The 20,213-nt window shown below is 37.2% G+C and overlaps 2 protein-coding genes across 15 annotated transcripts in view; one reads left to right on the top strand and one right to left on the bottom strand.

Moving 5' to 3' along the window:
* LOC105251342 (serine/threonine-protein kinase tousled-like 2) overlaps positions 1-9,678 on the top strand; it is a 42,250-nt gene extending 32,572 nt beyond the window's left edge. For 8 of the 12 annotated variants that reach the window (XM_011258072.3, XM_011258073.3, XM_011258078.3 and 5 more), the window contains 13 exons: positions 2,019-2,109; positions 2,379-2,641; positions 2,730-2,957; positions 4,181-4,273; positions 4,473-4,934; positions 5,022-5,225; positions 5,335-5,426; positions 5,545-5,692; positions 5,784-5,895; positions 6,008-6,146; positions 6,243-6,354; positions 6,505-6,612; positions 6,693-9,678. In XM_011258072.3, the coding sequence (XP_011256374.1) occupies positions 2,019-2,109; positions 2,379-2,641; positions 2,730-2,957; positions 4,181-4,273; positions 4,473-4,934; positions 5,022-5,225; positions 5,335-5,426; positions 5,545-5,692; positions 5,784-5,895; positions 6,008-6,146; positions 6,243-6,354; positions 6,505-6,612; positions 6,693-6,905 (2,265 nt within the window). In that variant the 3' untranslated portion in view covers positions 6,906-9,678. Of the gene's footprint in view, positions 1-474; positions 650-926; positions 1,351-1,373; positions 1,887-2,018; positions 2,110-2,378; positions 2,642-2,729; positions 2,958-4,180; positions 4,274-4,472; positions 4,935-5,021; positions 5,226-5,334; positions 5,427-5,544; positions 5,693-5,783; positions 5,896-6,007; positions 6,147-6,242; positions 6,355-6,504; positions 6,613-6,692 lie in introns of those variants that run through there. The other 4 variants (XM_011258080.3, XM_011258069.3, XM_011258079.3 and 1 more) reach the window with 4 other exon arrangements.
* A 291-nt stretch (positions 9,679-9,969) lies between these two features.
* On the bottom strand, positions 9,970-19,631 carry LOC105251341 (DNA topoisomerase 2). Of its 3 annotated transcripts, none has more exons than XM_011258067.2 (23): positions 19,321-19,631; positions 18,287-18,622; positions 17,954-18,197; positions 17,008-17,394; positions 16,684-16,923; positions 16,307-16,565; positions 16,066-16,235; positions 15,776-15,986; positions 15,104-15,692; positions 14,788-15,019; positions 14,438-14,637; positions 14,066-14,201; positions 13,686-13,985; positions 13,593-13,601; positions 13,071-13,301; positions 12,811-12,999; positions 12,600-12,729; positions 12,372-12,512; positions 12,199-12,283; positions 12,051-12,133; positions 11,858-11,977; positions 11,667-11,779; positions 11,446-11,586 (listed from the first exon to the last, which is right to left on the bottom strand). In XM_011258067.2, exons 2-23 carry the CDS (start codon positions 18,592-18,594, stop codon positions 11,446-11,448), a joined length of 4,518 nt encoding a protein of 1,505 aa, XP_011256369.1. In that variant the 5' UTR covers positions 18,595-18,622; positions 19,321-19,631. The 3 variants fall into 3 exon arrangements, with proteins under 3 accessions (XP_011256370.1, XP_011256369.1, XP_019883114.1); XM_020027555.2 differs by lacking the exon at positions 19,321-19,631 and adding an exon at positions 18,924-18,942; XM_011258068.2 differs by lacking the exon at positions 13,593-13,601 and having other exon boundaries at positions 9,970-11,586.
* Between the last annotated feature and the right edge of the window lie 582 nt (positions 19,632-20,213).

Here is a 20,213-nt window from a genome sequence, read left to right as displayed (position 1 = left end):
TGAAAGTCAAGATAAGTAATTAATTCATAAAGTCATTAACCTCTAGTTTCTTTCAAACGGGATCGGCATTCGATCGTTAGGAGAAAATGAACTTTGAATTCCCGTAACACGGGTCGCGATGACGTTTGTTGTTCCTTGCCGAACAATTTCTTCCTCGCGAATCTCACTCTTTCCCTTGGTTCTATATCGAGATGAAAGTATAATAAAAAACTGTCTCGAAATAATATCAAGTCCCGCGACAAAAATAAAGGCTCTCATCGATCCTTAAATAGATCGCGCTGCAAAGTTGGCGAGCGTGAAAAAATCTATAATAATAATCGCGAGGGCGATAATCGGATTAATTATGTTTTGATCGGTCGAAAAGAGAAAGCCCAACAACTTTGAGAGATACGTGGGTAGACCGCGCGATATACATAAAATCAAAATATCGAACCTCTCTAGAGCGTTGTCCACATTCCTGTACGATTTGAAAAAACAAACTACCATTATCGTAATATCTAATTACGTTTGATTGCTTAATGACTTTCTCTCGGAGCAATCGTCCACTTCCTGGGCTCTCCCTTGGACACGGCTAGTCAAACGGGTGGATGCCCGCGGTAGCGACGGCATTCGTCGCGAGCGCGTTGATCCGGGGGACGGTGCTCCGCAGGTAGTCGCGTCGGCCGACAACGCGAGAGAGAAGAGGAGAGACGCGCGTAATTTATCGCCGCAAACGCAGGACGCGGCCGGCCAGCCTGACGTAGCGTGTCGTCGCTCTCTTCCTTCGCTTATCAAACGCTGTTAATCGAAGGCGTAGCGCGCGCGCGCCCCCGCCTCCTCCCCCTCCCCCTCCCCGCCCGTCCTCTCGATCCGCGAACGCGACGTACGAAAATATGTACCGCCGCGCGACACGACGGAGAGTCGGTTAAAACCGAGGCCGGCCTCGAGCCGAGTAGAGAGAGAGTTCGGAGGCGCAACGTAGTGAGTAAAACTGCCCCCTCGCGGTGCGCGCCCGCGGTTCCCCCCTCGATCGCTCATGCACTTCTCCCCGCCGTCAACTTCTCGCCGCCTCCCCCCTCCGCTTCCCCTCGTCGCTCTCTCGCTCGGCTCGCTTCCTCCCCCGCGCGCGCGCGCGCGCGCGCGCTCTCGCGCTCGCGTGTTGCCCCTTGGAACCTCCGTCGCCCTTCCGCTCCCTTCCTCCTCCCCGCCGCTCTAAGGTCCTCCATTTTGTGTGTCGTGATTCCTCCGACTCTAAACGTGTATATGTCGGACGTTTCCCTCGCCGTTCCTCGCGGCAGGACCGTGCGCGAAATTTCGTTTACCGTTGACACGGCGATTACTATGGGATTTCACCACAAGTCGTCGTGGAAGGTGTCGTCCTCTCTCTCGCTTCTCCACGCATGTTCCGTCCTCTTTCTCTCTCTCTCTCTCCCTAGCTTTCGACGTGTTTCCATTTCTTCTTCTCTCTCTCTCTCTCCCGCTCTCGCTCTCCGTCCCTCCTTCCGCGCCGTTTCGTTCCGTCCGGCACCCCTCGTCCCTTCCCCTCTTCCTCGCTTCATAAGTCTTTCTCTATCCCTCCAGGTTTGTTCCTTCGAGAGTGTGAATCGTGTCTTTTTAACAACACACGCGATCGTCGTCGAGCTGGTAGCGTCGTACGCCGGTCGTTTCGCCGTTCGCGTAGCGTAACCTCTCTCGTCGCGCTTCTCAAGTCGAGAAACAGTATCGTCGAGCCGCCTCTCTCGCGCTCCCGTCCGTCGTTGTCACTGCTACCTTTCGCGGCCGGACTCGTCGCGGTGTTGGCCTCGTCTCGTCGTTCTCGTCTCTACGATGTGGCGGCGACGTGCCTTACCCTCGATAACGGTCAAATCGCACAGGCGCTCTCGGTGACTGTAGTCCATCGCTATTTGGTTCGTTGCATTATATTTTTCCTCTCCTCTCTCGCGGCCGTTTCTCTTTCTCCTCCTCTTCTTCTTCTTCTTCTTCTCGTCGCGACTCGTTTGCGATATATATCTTATAGTCGCAACGCCTTTTGCTTTCAGATGTCTGCTGGGTCACAAATTCAGATGGCACCCCAAACAACCGTAAACTCTGGTCAGACAGTTCATAGTCAAGACTCGAACATGAGCACTGGTAAGTCGACATTATTCCCTTAAAAATGATACCAATTTCATGAAGAATAATCTTGGCTCTCTCAGCACGCATTCTGGTCCTTTGGGCAATCAACTTGTCTCGAAGGAAAGTTACGTGTTTCAAAGAGGCTTCTAAAATAAATAAAGCTTCTTTGCGCTCTTGTTAAGATATACCTTTGACAATGTTTATTCATTATCTATTATAATTATCCATATTAAAGATATCTGGCATTTCTAACAGAATTATAATTATATATATATATTAACTAGGCTCATCGCATAGTGATAAGGAGGTGGATGCAAACACTCCGGAAAAAATACCACGGACTACTTCTGAGAGAAAAAGAAAACGTAAGGCTGATGACGGAGGTGGGGGTGTTTCAAGTAGCTCTGTAACGAGTAAGGGCGCTAGATCGATCGCTGCTCTCGATAATAAGAAGATCAATGAGTATTTCCCAAAGCATCATCTGGGTAATAGTCCTATTCGGCATGGTGGTGCCAAGAGTCCCTCTCCTCAACAGACTTATCCCATGGTAAGATTCAAGATTACTGTTGCGCAAAGTATTTAGGAAGCAGTAGCTTTATGATTTATGCATAACATTTATGTTTTCTTGTCGACAGTTTCCACCATCGCCTCAACAGTTACTTCCACAAGTAACGACACCTAATTCGGTGGCTGAATTCTCTTCGCTGATGCAGCCACCAAGACCTCACCCTCAACCTCCACCGCCTCCACCACCAGTTTCGACACAACCTGCAGGCTCGATGGTCAGCAAGCAGGTGCAGGTAAGGCCTACCAACCTCAATAGGACAAGCCAGGTCAGGCAAGCGAAGACTAACACCCCAAATGTAAGCAAAATGCGGTAATATTTGCAAGCATTTTATAAGAAATGACCTATGGTTAATATCTCCATCACAAAATTGGCAATTTGTCGTAAAAATTTGGAAGCTTTAATTTTTTTTAAAGATTCCCGTACAAAATATGACAGTTTTATCATTAAAATAGACAGAAAAAGGAATAAGCAAAATTATTATTATTCTTAATTACTAAAATACACTGATAAAGATAAATAATTGTCAAGTTAAAGATTTTTGTGATAATTCTTTCACAAAAGTTTGCTTTTGGTCAATCTTTTGTGCAAAAATAAAATAATAAGAGCATTGAATAGATATCATTATAAAAATTCATTGATTATTTTCTTCTTCGTATTTGTGTAACAAATTTTATTTGTAATCTGCAAATTGCTACATAGATAATTAGATTTCTTCACTTGTCCCATATATGTGACGTAGCGATGGGCATTTCTTGTCAAATGTTTGCAATAAAATCAGCTAATTTCTGGCCAAACTGTAGCACTGTATACATTTGTCATTGTACAAATACAGGCTATCTTGTAGTGCCACTTTTTCTTGTTATACATGTACATGTATATATAACACTTGTATTTAATGATCTAATAGTGTTTATTTCGAAAATAAAAGTCTCAATTATCGATTGCTCAAAGTGTAAAGCGAAGCGTTAAAGGCATATTTTATTACTTTGGCATATGCATATTTAGTTCTTGGGATTCATTGTGAACGTTACATTTGAGTTTTAATGAATCTAATATTCCTCGACTATTTCAAAATAAATTCTACCAAAAATTCTTTTGGGGTTGTGTATTAATTGGCATTTACATGAGCATCATTTATACTGCGTACATTTTTGGTGTTTTTCTTGCTGCCTGTATGTGATTTTCAGTTCTATCAGTGTTTGCCTGAGTTTTGCTCTTCAATTTATTTTCTATAATAAAATAAAGTTACACATATTGTAGTGAAATATAAAAATTATTGTGTTATACAATTAAATGGCTAGTTATTTTTGTCAAATAAATGCGCTGTATCTGTGCAACTTTGCCGGATATAAATTGTTGACAATATGTTAAATTGTCTCTTTTTGTATGTATTATGCTCTTTCTGCGTGCAGCAAGGTATCCAGTATTTACTACGATCAATGCTGACAAATGTATCAGAATGTTACGGTAATATTGTAAAATTAATTTATTGTAAAAAATATACAAATTGCATTTCAGACAGAACTTACTTGCCAGAGGATACAGGAATTTGAAACTCAAGCATCTTCAGACTTAGAATTACGTAACAACAAAATTGACGAATTAAATAGGGTAAGTTTAGTTGTAATTATGATTATAGTTTGTTCAAAATCTATCATCTCTATATCGAGATTAAATTACATGAAATTTATACTTTCTTTCTCTTTCTTCTCTTTTTTTAACATGTATTCTTTCTAACAGGCGAGTTTTATAACTTTTTGATAAATGAATTTACATTTAAAGATATTTTTTTTTTAAACTTTTGTTACAGACAACGGAGGAACTTAGGCATCAAATGGCTAATCAACAAAAATTGATTGAGCAGCATAAATCGCATATAAATAAGTGTATAGACGTTGTAAAGAAGTTATTAAAAGAAAAATCAAACATAGAAAAAAAGGAGGCTAGACAGAAGTGTATGCAAAATAGACTGAGGTTGGGTCAATTCGTGACGCAGAGGGTGGGCGCGACCTTTCAAGAGAATTGGACCGACGGTTACGCGTTTCACGAGCTTGCACGGCGGCAAGAGGAAATAGCGACCGAACGAGAAGAGATCGACAAGCAGAAGAAGCTGCTGCTCAAAAAGAGGCCGTCGAATAGTGAAACTGGTAGGAAACGTAGTCAACCGCAACCCTCTTTGCATAATGGCACCGAGGCGACGTTTTTGAAGCCGGATGCAGTACCTGGGTCGTATACGTGGCAAGAGTATTATGAAGCTGACGAAATACTCAAGGTACGTACGATGCATCGCGATCATATTCCTTGAAAATATTCCAATATATTCATTTTCAAGCTTATGATAACGTGCATGTGTTTACAGTTAAGACAAAGCGCGTTGAAGAAAGAAGACGCGGATTTGCAATTAGAAATGGAGAAGCTCGAAAGGGAGCGGAACCTACACATCAGAGAATTGAAGCGTATTCACAACGAGGACCAATCGAGATTCAACTCCCATCCTGTTTTGAATGAACGTTATCTTCTGCTAATGTTATTAGGAAAGGGCGGTTTTAGCGAAGTGCATAAGGTGATATAACACATTTCCGTCGTTTCATTAACTATATTAATTTATACAAATGGGAGAATTAATTATTTATCTTTACCCGTATCGTTACCCGCGGATTTTTTTGTCACAGGCATTTGACTTAAAGGAGCAACGGTACGTGGCTTGTAAGGTGCATCAATTAAATAAAGACTGGAAAGAAGATAAAAAGGCTAATTATATAAAGTGAGTAAACTATTAACTAAACTGTTACCATCCTGTTAATTACTATAAGGGGGACACTTTAATAAAGATAAAATGCTTTTAAAAAAATATTTCCATCTATTGTTTTTTGTTACAACAGGCATGCATTACGAGAGTATAATATACACAAGGCATTGGATCATCCACGAGTTGTAAAATTATATGACGTATTTGAAATTGATGCCAATTCCTTTTGTACTGTTTTGGAATATTGTGATGGCCATGATTTAGATTTTTACCTCAAACAGGTACACATGATTTCATCATTTTACGCGAATTTCCACTTCAGCGAGATAGTCGTGTAACTATGTTTTATCATTTTTAAACCTCTTATTTCAGCATAAGACTATACCCGAGAGAGAAGCGAGATCTATTGTTATGCAAGTTGTATCGGCATTAAAGTACCTCAATGAAATAAAACCCCCAGTCATACATTATGATCTAAAACCAGGTAAACTTAAAATGTTAGAGTTTTTATCGAGAACAGGCTTGTCGAAAAATTTTACTCTTGTTTTTAGTTAGTAGAGGAGTAAAGTCTCATCGTTTGATGTTTTTGTTTGCAGGTAACATTTTGTTAACCGAAGGTAACGTGTGCGGCGAAATAAAAATCACAGACTTTGGTTTAAGTAAAGTTATGGATGAGGAAAATTATAATCCAGATCACGGAATGGATTTAACATCCCAAGGAGCGGGTACTTACTGGTACGTGCTCTTTTACTGTTCCAAATTATTTCATTGTACATTAATCATAAATTTTTATTGGAAATTCAAATATATATATATAAACTTATTATATAGGTATCTACCTCCCGAATGTTTTGTCATTGGCAAAAATCCTCCTAAAATATCGTCCAAAGTTGATGTCTGGAGTGTAGGAGTTATATTTTACCAATGCCTATACGGTAAAAAGGTATTTATCGTGATATATATTTATTACATATATTTTTATTACATGGATTATATATATATATATATATATATATATATATATATATTTATTACATGGAATTCATTACTTATCGTTCGCATTACAATATAATGCGAATATTTTTTTTCACAGCCCTTTGGTCATAATCAGTCGCAAGCCACCATTTTGGAGGAGAATACGATACTGAAGGCCACAGAAGTTCAGTTTGCGAATAAACCGACCGTTAGTAACGAAGCAAAGGTAACATCGTTGATAGTGTAAATTTTTGTTTATAAAAATGAAAACGTATCGTTCTACAACGTGACGTTTTGTTGTTGCAGAGTTTCATAAGAAGTTGCCTAGCGTATAGAAAGGAGGAACGCATAGACGTACTGACACTAGCTAGACACGAATACCTGCAACCCCCAGTGCCAAAACATGGCCGCCAAGCGAACAGCCAGCAGCAACAGCAACAGCAACAGATACAGCAGCAACAGCAGAGTTCGTTCAATATCGGCATGTTTAGTGGTATGAACGCGTCGAGCAGTTCGTAGTGCAGAGGAAGAACTAAGGACGAAATCCTCGATATATACTAGTACATGCCAAATTTTGAGCGCTCGGACTGTGCACACCATCTCATCTTAGGGAAATAACGATTATTATAATCAATTGTAAATACTAAAACCGGATACTATCACCGTCACCACCACCCACCACCATCACCACAACTATTACCACAACTACCACCGCCATCACCACACCGTCACAACTATACTTACAGGATCGACTACATAGGACATTGCAAGAGAGATGCGAGACTGGTCATCCGCAAGTCCAGGAGCTTGCGTCTTTCTACAAGCCACGCCACATTATTCAGCATGACAAGAAACAATGTTGTGTTCGTAAATATTCAATTGTATTATCGTTCCTTGTATCAAACAGTGCGCTGACTTGATAATAGTGTTTAAAAGAAAGAGAGAGAGCGAAAGAGAACGAACGAGCGTGCGAACGAGAAAATAACATGTGATAAGTCATTAAGAATTATAAGAGTGACGCTTAGATTAAGGGGAAGGGGGGAAACAGAGTATGAGAGAAAAAAAGAGAGAAAACAAGAGAGAGAGAGAGAGAGAGAGAGAGAGAGAGAGAGAGAGAGAGAGACTACGATAAAATAACAATTCTTCCGAGGGAAGCAAAATTAAATCGATGAGAAAAGAAAGCAACGAAGAGTAGGGGGAAAAAATAGAAAGAAACTGAAAAAAAATAATCGGAGCAATCGCAGTAATCGCTTTTACGAAGACAACGTTCCTCTCTCCTGGCGTTTTAGTGTGCATGTGTGAACGCTAGAGGATTGTTAAAATTAGTGTGAATGTATATATTTATACTATATATATATATATAAATATATATATATAAAACTAATAAATCCGACATAATATATATATATGGTGTAAAAAGGACGACGATAAACATTGACAGTGGGAAGACAACTGTGGTGGCTCTATCCTCGCATGACCTCCGGCGCCGGTTTCCGACATTCCATGAATGCTCGGCCTGCGTATCATGTTACTTTATTCGAATATTAACATTATTACCTGTATCATGATTAATAACGACTAACATACACGCGCATCCACACGAAACATGTACACGACACAATTACACACGAAGGAGATTTGATTGGTTGTTCCTATTCTGAAACGAGAGTGGGCTTTATATCTATAATGCCGGAACGAATAGTCCGTTAGAAAGAGAGAATAAAAGCGAAGTGAGCATAGAGAGAAAGAAAGACAGAGAGAAAGAGAGAGAGAGAGTGAGAGAGAGAATCGCGATGTGCTCCCAAAGTGAAAAATATTATAGGATCGTAGTCCATCACTATCACCATCACTTTAAAAAAAAAACCCCGTTTTCAAGCGTGTATGGTTTAAAACTCCGCGATGAGATTTGCAGTATCGAAGCGCGTTATGTTTTCCCTTCTTCACTCTACCTCCTCTTTTCTTTTATCTCCTCTCCTTCCTCTTCTCTCCCTTTTTTGTCAAAAGAGATAGGAAAAGGGAGAGAAAAGAAAAGGTAGAGAGAGCAAGCGAATCCAAATGTGCGTATAATAGAGCAAGTTTCGTGGAAATGGCTAGACGACATATTAATTAATTAATTAATCAGACGACGGATAAAAAATGGATAAAAGAAAAGAGTAAATTTCTAAGATGAGAGAATCGTGAACCGCTAATACCGACCCCATCATTATTTCTTTACTCGTAATTTGTTTTATATATATATGTACGTTATATATAGATAATTATGAAATAGAAGACTAAGTTATTTTATCAAGTGTCCTTGCTTTGTATTATAGTCGCGTCCGTCGACGAGCCGTAGCTTCTGGGAGTAAAAGAGAAAAAGGAGAAACGGAATGCGTTGAGAGCGAACGAGAGAAAAAAAAAAGAGAGACTGAGAGCGAGTGAGTGCGTGTGTTGTTAAAAGTGTTGCGTCAGTTGTTGGTACAATATGGGCACCAGGTATTGATGACGGCTCAATACCATCAATGTGATTGGTAAAAGCGTGGTGAGAGAGGAGAATACAATTACAAGTCTGAACAGAGAGTCTACTACTACTTAGATCCGCCGCTTCAATTTTGACAAAAAAGAAAAAAAAAAGAAAAGAAAAGAAAAAATGCCAACTGTTCCCACATCCTGCATCCTATTTCTCGTGAAAAAAAGACACGCAGCAAATGTATTTTTTTTTTTCTTTTAGCAAAGCGTATTATCTATTGACGATTTCTTACGATAAAATTTCAAAATTGCATAATTTGCTCAACATAATTCTTTTCTCTATGATGATAATTGATGTAAATTTTTAAAAAATATTTTCGCTGATTCGAAGAGAGAGATGGGGAGGAGAAGCAAATATTTAAAATAGTGAAAATACATGAATTTGTCATTCTCTCTCTCGCACATCTTTCCGATTATATCGTTTTGACTTCGAGTTGAATAGAGCTTGTATCTCTCAAAATTGTTATAATCGGCCTTAAGAGAATATTGTTCGAATAAGTATTTATGCTATATCGAATATCTTTTGTTCATCGTCATAAAGGTATTCGATGCTTATATACTTTGCGACAGGAAGGATTTTATATCTGTACATATCTATAGGATCCCTCAGAGAGAAGGCAATTGGTCAACTTGCATGCGTTCAAGATAGATTGAAAGAGAGAGAAATTTTTTATCTACAATTGTTTCCACTGCGAACGTAAAGAAGGGAAGAAATACCTTTTTATCGATTAAGATATTACACAATCTGTCAAATACACACTATCAAATATAATAATAGACGCCATTCTTTTTTTTTCAATCGGCCCTGCGTGTCGGCATAGTCACGATCTTCCTAAAGATAAAATAAAAAAAGAGAAATAAAAGAAACATTGGAATTGCGTCAAAGATGGTGTATGAAATGTTATAGCAATAAATTTACGTATTTGTGTATAATTTAAAAAAAAAGTTAGTAAACTCTTATTAATTAAATATAAATCTCACGCATCTCTCTCTCACGGTGTGTATCCCTCGCTTTTCGTTTCTCTTCTGTTTTTCTTTCTTTTCTGGTAAACAATGTTAAACAATGAATTACCGAGTCTAAAAAGATAAAACGTTTTATTGATATATATATTCCTATTTCGTGTATGCGAATTATATAAAAATGAAAATCGCTGAAGATACAAAGTATTGATTAGGCTGAGAACGCGCGCGCGCGCGCGCGCGCTCAAGGGATGTAATCGAATGGTTTCGAAAATTTATATAATCGGCTCTCTGTATTAAGATATACTCACTTAATAGCAAGTGCAAGATCGCCGCGATAATTGCAATCATTAATTCTCTTTATTCTTATCCTACGAATGAACGACTACACAGAACTAGTAGATGTATGTACAGTCAAAAGTGGAATTTAATGAACACCAATAACCGTAAAAGTCAATTCATGAGAATGCGCTCAGCATTTTAAAATCTACAAACTTCTTTGTTATCTATCAGTGAAAAACGAGCACAAAGTAAACTTACTTTATTCTACGTGTGGTCAGTATAAAGTTAAAAATAAACGTCCGACAGTTTTTCGCTTAACCGATATTTGAGCGCCGCATTAGCCGTAAGAGATCCGTTCTATATGTATATATGTATAATAGACATTTACCGCTGTGTATAATTTTCTTTAGTCTTTTAGATAACCTGAAAAAACCATATTGTGACGCGTATGTAAAAATATATTTAAAAATTGTGTATATTTCATATTTTTCTTTCTTGTCATTTTTTATAAAACATTTTCCGGGATCAGTATACGTCTCTTTTTTTCAAATTTTCACCGAAAACAAATGAGATTCCGGCGGCGAAGAGTAATACGATTGTGCGTAACAATTGTGCAATAATCGTGAGATCTGGAAAGGGCTGTCCCCTCTTCGCGTATTACGCGGTGCTAATTAATCTATCTAGCGTAGACAGTGCTGGACGCGTTCTCTTCGCAAGATATGAGCCACGTATTATCTGATTTTTTTTTCTTTCTAAGAAAGATAACATTAAACATGTTGAAATGATGATATATCATAAATATAACACAATATAATCTTTGACGAATTTTTTGGGAAAGACTCAAGTTACGCGATGAGACTCGTGTAAATATTCTGGACACACCCATACGTCCTGTAGCGCTGTCCACAGTATTGATTAGTTTCGTAAAATTCTACTCGCATTTACAATACTATGCGTATTCGAATAATGAACTTATATACAAGATGTAAGAGGTGTTTTTTTCCCAAAGAAAAAAAAAACTCAGAATAAATTTAATGTCGTTTCAGTAAATTTCCCGAGTTAACAATTCGAGAAATAAATATACCTCGAAACACATTTTTAATACGCTTAGCAGATTCCAGTACGCAGTCCACATAAAATTACTACTAGTGTCACGATCGACAATCTCAGTGAAGACGAAGTCTTTCTAAAATTCTCCGATTAAACTTGTCTTTTCATAACGATTCCATCCGCCTTGCTTTCAGGGATTCACACTTTAAACTAGACTCTAATGTCAATCACACTCGGCAAGGCGCGAATAGAACAAGGTTCAATCCGAATCTTCGTCGTCGTCCGACTTGAGCGCGTAAGATACAGGCTTCCGAACTCGACCAACAATTTTGCGTGGCGGCGGTGAACTATCCGTTATCGTCTCTTCGTCAGAATCAGATTTCTTCTTTTTCTTTTTCGTCTAAAAAAAGAAATTTCAAATTAGCAGACAAAATTCTTACATAACAAATATATCTAGTTAAACTGTTATCGTATACTTACAATATTTTGTTTAGTAAATATATCATCCGTGTCAGAGTCCTCGGACGATTTTGATTTTTTCTTTGCTTTCCTCTTTGTTCCTTTGCTGTTCTCGGATTTCTTTTTAGCAGGTGCTATAAAAGAATACGGGTGTAACGATTACACAGAATAAATTAATCTACTTGGTCGTCTGAAGAGATAAATGTAATTACCCTTTTTAGGCGGCGTAAACTTTACAGAAGAGTCTTCCCCGGACGAGGATATTAAAGATTTTTGTTGGCTCTGCAGAGAAGAATTGCCGACTAACGAATCAAATAGTTCTTCCGAAGTTGCTGTATAGATAAATAAACAATTAGTATTTTTTAAATGTATAATTATACGTGTGTAATATACATATCCACTTACGAGTTGGTTGAGGCGGTTTCTTGCTTGGTTTGAAGTTGTCATCGGAATCGCTTAATACCATAATAGAATCATTCTTCTTGGATCTGTAAGCAAAAATATGCAATGACAAATGGAACTCGGAATAGTATTTGATAACGATTATACATACATTTGTTCAGAGTCTGAAGAAGGTCCGAACATATCGCGACTGTTATCGTCCGAATCTTCACTGCTCATGTTATATTTCTTCTTGACTGTTACTCAAATAGATTCAGCAAGTAATAATATTTCGAGAAATGATAAAATATATACTAATTTTTCGAATGGACAAAGAAACAATACCTGCAACTCTGCGAGATTGAGTCCGTTGTGGAAGCGGCGAAATGCTACCGAAATCGATGTCATCACTATCGTCCGAATCTTTATCCTTCTTTTTCGCTCCTTTTTTGATCGGCTTGAATGGCAATGTTGATTGCTTCAATCCTATTTATAGTGAAAGAATGTATATTGTTTAAATGTCTGTTGCAAAATATGTAATATGCGAGTGAGTTACAAGTACTGAATACTGACCTTTCTTTGCAGCTGCTTTCTTTTCCAACTTTTCGGGAGAAATTCCAAGCCTATGATCGAGAGGCTTGAAATTATCGGCTATTGCATCAAATTCGCTTTTCTCCTCTACAGAGATTGGCTCCTTCTTTGTCTGATACAAAAGGTAGATTTATAGATATGAAAACGATACAGATACAGAAAAATCATAAAGGGTAATATATGATAAACTTACCCTCGACTTCTTTACTATGCCTTCCTTTTTATCCTTTGATACAATATCCGCCTTTTCTATCTTCTTCTTCAATTCAACGTCAATAACGGGAACTATGCGACGAGTATCTTCATTTTTGTAAAACTTTGAAGGCGGTTTTTTGGTTTTTTGTTTTGTTTTATTATCTTCCTTCTGCTCTTTTTCTTCCAACTATATACACAAAGATATATAAATTATGATAATAGTTTTCCTTTTGAAGAAGAAGAAAAAGATGAATATACCTTATTTAATTCAGTCAATAGATTGTCCAAATCCTCTTTCCATAAAGAGATTGGAGTGCGGACTTGCAGTCTTTTTAGCTCTGCCATTTTTTCGTCTCGTTGCCGTAATAAATCATCCTTCTTCTCCTTTGTCAAAGTCCACATCGTCATTCCAAGAAGGTAGTCAAAATTTTCCTTCTCCATCGCAGTCGCAGTCGGAGCATTCTCGTCATCGTGTTCTCCTACTTCTTCCTATTTTTACAATTAAAATTCTTGATGAAGCTGTACATACATATACACACACGCACGCACAATAATAATTATATATATAATGTAATGGCAAATACAATCATGATGCAAAGCAAGGAATTTAATTTAAATTAAATTCTTTAAACAAAAATTCCTCGCTTATTTTTGTAAAATAGCAAAAAGAATCTTTGTCAAAAGATTTAAGATTTCCATTGAAAAACGAGTGTGTTCATTGAAAAAGTTACATTTAAATTAAAAATTTTACACATTTTATTTCTTTTCAGATTAACTTACTTGATCTTCCTAATGTAGCAGAATAGATGAATTCACATAAGTAATTATAATTTTTTTCGCAATATGATAATTTTGAAGCAAAATGCTACTTACTAATACTTGCTCCCTGTTTTGAGATAGTTTCCAAACCATGACCGGATCCGAATCGTAATTACGTCTGACCAATTCCGCTATCATATCCTTTTTCTTCTTATTCTCTATTACTAGAGTACCATCGCATTTTTCGAGAATAAAACGAGCCTGATTTGATAGTTTTGCTGATTCTGCTTTTAAAATTCCTTCTAGATAATCTTTCCTTTTGTGATACGTCTCCAGACGTACTTTATAAAACACTTTCAATATCTGTATCACGTTTTCGTATTTGTTCAAACATTGATTTTCGTCGAATGCACACTATACAACAAGATAATATAGCGTTGAAGAGATATTGTGAATTTTTCATTTAAAATCAGTACGACATGTCGGTATCTTACCATGGATGTTATTGTCGTAGTTGATTGGATTTTAAACGCTTTATGAAGACCTTCCCTCTCTAGCTCCAATAATTTGTCACGATTCAAGATTATTATAAAGTGCACTGCCGTATCTGTATTGTACTCTTTGTAATCCCTACGGCAAAATATATATGAAAAAAATATAAAAGAATGTAAGAAAATTCCCTCACACAAATTGTTTCACCAATTATAATATTATAATCAAAAGAATATATAGGTAAACAGAGAAGTGTGTTGTAAATAGGCTAATAGCTCAGTGGCAGAGTGATTGCTTTATGAGTAAGAGATCTTAAGTTCGAATCCTGATGCCTTGATATTCTTCTGTTCGTGATGATTTTATACAATACTTACGTGATGATGGCCGGAATTTTTTCACTTCCATGTAACATGGGCTCCAACACAGTTTCCTTATATGTTTGTGTCCATGTACCAATGGGAAGTTCAGTAATCTCCAATTTATCGGGTCCGATCACTGATATCTCCCCGCTTATAACGTAGCGATAATCGCCACAACTCTCCACTACGCCTTTGAAATTTTTATAGTACGGAGACTAAAAAAAAAATTACGATTACGTGACGCAAATAAAAAGTGATAGGCCTCGATACTTTTTGTATTTCTCTGTGACAGAAATACAATATAAAATTTGGTTTTAACTTTCTTCTTCTCTCTCTATTTTTAGATAATTTAATATCAATATTACCATGGGTTTCGGATCCGCGCCATCCATCATTCTATGTAGATTCTCGATAATTTCACGAGGATTGTAGTTCGGAATTTTTGTCATCCATCCGGTACCGATGCCATCGGCGCCATTTACTAATATCATAGGAATCACAGGCACGTAAAAGACAGGTTCAATCTTTTGATTATCATCGTATTCGTGTTTTAATAGAGCGTCATCGTGCTTGTGAAATATATATCTTGCTAATGGACTGCAAGAAAGAAAGTGATGATATGCAAATAGACATACATATATAATTTCTTCTTTTCCTTCTATATAAGATTGTGGCAAATACCTGAGCATCGTGAAAATATATCTCGGACTGGCAGCGTCCTTTCCTCCGGTGAGTCTTGTACCAAATTGACCAATAGGCTGTAGAAGATTAATATTGTTGCTGCCGACGAAATTTTGAGCAAGATTAATTATAGTCGCCATCAAAGATGTCTCGCCATGGTGATAAGCTGAGTGCTCGGCGACCGAGCCCGCCAATTGGGCCACTTTTACCTCACGTTTGTCGTTACGTTTTAAACAGGTAAACATCACTTTCCTCTGACCCGGTTTAAAGCCATCTATCATATTTGGTATGGACCTCACATTGTCATAATTACTGTACAGCACCAGTTCGACATTAATGAAATCCGAAAAGGAGACGGTGCGCGTATCTTTTTCATAGAGGTAACGCTCGCCGAGGCCAATCTCCTTTCGCCTCTTCGTCTCATTCATATGGTTCATCAGCCAATCCTTACGTTGATCGACACACTTCTTACTGAAAGCCATGATGATGTTTTGATCATCTCTGTCGCCCTCATATCGAAAGCGTATTCTGTGTCTGGCCATATTTTCAAAGTACTCCTTCGCTTCTTTGGCGGTGGAAGTACCCAAACCTATATAAGTTCAAAAAAAAGTTGTTAGATGCCAATTCTGTAATAATTAATGAAATGAGAATTTCAAATTTTTGAGTAAAAACCTTTGTAGTATTTGATCTTATACGTGTGAAAATTTTCTGTCTCTTTTTTCCACGCTTCGAATTCTGGCAACGAGAAGAAAGATAGAGTTTGGCTACCCTTAGTAGCCTTCACGATAGGCGTAATGAACTCTTCAATAAAATTCAGCTTCAACAAGGACGGCCAGTTGTGGTGGATAAAATTAATTAAAAGACCTTTGATATGTGAACCATCCTAAAATAGTGAAAATTTAATTGTAAATATATATATTAAATATGTATTAAATCGGCACGTCTTGTATAAAAGATTTAACCTGATCTTGATCAGTCATAATCATCATCTTTCCATAGCGCAATGTTTTTAAATCATCTCGAGTTTCGTATTTCTTTTTGTACTGAAGACCAAGAATTTTGATCAAATTATTGATTTCAGCATTCTCTAAGATTTGTTTGTGAGTAGCTTCCCTTACGTTTAGCATTTTGCCTATAATCAAAATATCAATTAGTATTATAACATTAAAATTTACTTAAATTTTTTCAGGAAGACAAATTCACCTCTCAATGGAAATATGCCATATTTATCTCTGCCTATAGAAGCAATACCGGACACAGCCATTGTTTTAGCTGAGTCTCCCTCGGTTAATATGAGTGTACATTCCAATGATTTTGCAGTTCCTGCATCATTGGCATCTTCCAACTTTGGTATACCATGAAGTTTTCTTTGTTTTGACTTAGGACCCAATTTCTCGAGCTGGCTATCGGCTTTAAACTTCGCCCAGGATAGCACTGCCTCCACGACACCAATTTTCGTGATCTGCAATGACATAAGAATTGTGAGAAATGGTATATAAGATGGTATTAAGAATGTGTATATAAGATGCGAAAAATTATCTATCGAAATAATAACTAAAATATCAAATGTTTGCATTTACCGAAGCGATAAACTTATCGGTGAGCACGCATTTGGAGCCGAAACTTTTCGCTTGTAAAGTCATGTTCTCTTTAGTTTGCGAATCAAATGTAGGATTATTAATGAGACAGTTGACAAAAATCCACAAGTGATTCTTAATTTGAAATGGTTTAATAGCTACACCAGCCTTATTTTTCTTCTTTAATGTTTCAATCAATTGTTTGACTATTAATTCAGTCACATGATCGACGTGTCTGCCACCCTATCAATATTTAATGATGTTGTATAAGTAGTTGAAATAATTTTACATTTTATAAAAAATTATGATATACAGTTAGTCTTTTACCTTCGTTGTCGCGATACTATTTACAAATGACATTTGCTGAAATCCTTTGTCAGATAAAGTGAGTGCTACTTCCCAACGTGGACCACAATTCTCATATACAATTTTCAAAGGATTACCAACATCGTCTTCTTTTCCTTTAATGTAAAAATCAACATAATCCTTAAAATTCTTTACTGGAATACGACTTCCATTTAAATAAACTTTGACGCCCTTTGAGGATGCAGCTACATCATATGCTCTTCGAGACATCAAACCTACAATATCGTTGTCAAGTGATTGCATTTTAAACTTTGACAAGTCTGGAGAAAATGTGACCTTGGTGAAATCATCTCCATGATATTCCTTAATCCTAGGTTCGCTAGCTTTTCCCATATTATCGCCCCATGTCTATATCAATGAAATAAAAATTTTAAATTAAAAAACAATTAATATAATTATAATGATAAATAATCAGTACAAATTTGTAAAAGACTAAAAAACCACAGATGCTGAAGCAAAGGCACAATTTATATTACAAAGTATACATTAAATGGAAACATATATTGATCGAATAAATATATATTGATTGAAAAAAAGTTACATATATACTGAAATTAATCATATTTTAAACATTTCGATCCGATCTATATCAAATACAAAAACAACTTTTTTTCTGGACATTATTATTGTATTTCTTATGTTTCTAGTGAATCATTATATTATTCTTGAAAAGGATTCAGAGCATATTGAAACGTTTGTATTTGATTTCACTATACAACTTATTTTCGAGATCAATATATATTTATTTCATTTAATGTACACTTTGTAATAGTATAATAACATAATTTGCACCTTTGTTTCAGTGCCTGAGGTTCTCAACCTTTTACAAATTTGTACTAATTAAAAATTTTAATTTACTGACAGCAAGAGATAGATAGAGATTGAAATATCAATTAATCATACTCACTTGCTTCAAACATTTTTTGTATTCTTTTGTGGCTGTTTCAACAGTAAAACGATGACTAAAAATATTACATAATTTGGCTCCATAGCCATTTCTACCACCAGTCACCTTTTCCTCTTCATCATCATAATTTGATGATGTCAAAAGATGACCAAATATCATAGTGGGTACATACATGTTTTCCTCTTTGTGTATTACTACAGGAATACCTTTTCCATTGTTCCACACAGAAATAGTGTTATTTTCACTACACAACAACATAATAATATTTATTTTAATTATGCAATTTATATTGAAATTATCTTGAAAGACAATGCAATATTTAATATAACTTACGAATCAATATCAATCTTGATCATGTCCATTTTTGGATCGCGTTGCTTATTATCAGCAGCATTTACTAGAATCTCATCAAAAATTTTGTACAATCCAGGAACATACTTAATGTCCTTCTGAATCATCATATCTTTCTCCTTGTCAAAGACCCACATCATTTCTGTTACTGGTTCCACAGATCCAATATACGTATCCGGACGTAATAAAATATGTTCCAGTTGTGATTTCTTTTGATAAATACCCTCAATAGTCTTCTGTTTGGTAGACGGTTTGCCGTCACCAGCCCCATTTTCCAAAGCTGTACTCATCTTGACTATGCACTGTATCTTCAGATATCTAAAAGTCAATAGCAAATATAAATTATAATGTAGAAAGTTACAATAAATAAATTCTAGAAGGAAAAAAACTAAAACAAAAAAATATATCTCGAAAAATATCTTTATAATTAGAACTATTTTTTTGCAAAACCGTTAAATAAGAGAATCAAAGACGATCAAACTTTAAGCTAGTTCTTCACAATTGCAATGCTCGTGAGATCATATTGTCTTTGCTGTTGATCAAAAGTTAAACGACAACAGAAAAGGTTCGCGAAACGTTGCGATCGTCAAGTACAATTTTAAAGGATACTGTATCTAACTCTGTAAGTTTTTCTTTTCGGAGACAGAAATGCTCGCGAACGTTGCGATCAAGGTCAAGTAAAATGTTAATGGTCACTCTGTCTAACTGTAAGTTTATATATTCGCAATTCAACTCGGATTGAAAGATAAAGATCTCGAGAAATGCTCGCTCGCGAGACGAAAACCATTACCGAAGGTGCAACCGTCCACGTTGGAGGGAGCTTTGAAAAATATGGCGGGAAAAGGCCAACATCTAATTGGCGCGGTTCCGAGGGGACGACGACGCCGTTTGTTTTCGAGACGATGAGAACACCCGTCCACCCCGCCGATGACGCGCGGAAGGTTCCTCACTCGCTGGACCGCCAGCTATCGCGATCTCGACGTAGGACATGCGAGTCGGAAGGGACGGCAACGTACCTTCAATGACTGCGTCTCGACGACGACGACAAGGGTGCGCTGTTCGTTGCGTAGCGTCCGTCGACTCTAGGACCCCGGAATGTTCATTCGCGTGGCTGCGGGCGCTAACTATTGGCATATCACAGGGAAACGAAACGGTGGTCGTCCTTGCTGGACGACGAGATACGACGACGACGCGCGATCGGTTCACTCGCTCCAGGCGGCCATCATCACTCGCAAACTACCGCACCGCTCGTGTATGTGAATTATATACTTTATTTTACTGCGTCCATCCGGTCCGTACGACTCGCTTCGCGCTATTCGACTAGCTCCAATTGGGAACACGACTGCCAACCTTCTCGTGGAGCTTGAAATTCTCCGAGGATTTCTTCGTTCTGATTGGTCAATTAAAAGCTGCTCTACCTGACGATCGATTTTCGAACGCAATCTCGGAGAACTGTCAAAGGCTACGGTCAAGGAGACGCTGAGGATACGCTTTGAAACGTTTGATTGACCAATCAGGTTAAAGAAAATCTTTATACCTTTTATCCTGATTGGTTGATCAAACGCTTGAAAGCATCATCATAGTTTCTTGACCGCAATCAATTGTAGCTTTACAAAATGAAGAGATTTATCGGAATCCGTGATATCGAATTATCAGCTGATAGCGAGTTTCTGAAGCCTCTTGAAAGTGTTTTCTTAAAAGAATTAAAAATAGAAAACTTGCTAGCAAAAATATGTAATGAACACAATGCCATACGATTAATTAAAAAAAAAAATTTGAGCATTTGAAAAATTCTCATTCATATTCGATTGCAAATTGCGTCTGTTTTCTTGTTGGAAAACTTATCACAACGATCGTAATATAGTTTAAGAATGAAATTAATTTTTAACTCTCTTTAAAGAGGTGTTAA

The sequence above is a fragment of the Camponotus floridanus genome, unplaced genomic scaffold, assembly GCF_003227725.1.
Source record: "Camponotus floridanus strain SB8 unplaced genomic scaffold, Cflo_v7.5 scaffold1, whole genome shotgun sequence".
In the NCBI taxonomy this organism is placed as follows: Eukaryota; Metazoa; Arthropoda; class Insecta; order Hymenoptera; family Formicidae; genus Camponotus; species Camponotus floridanus.
This window is presented reverse-complemented; position numbering and strand designations above follow the sequence as displayed.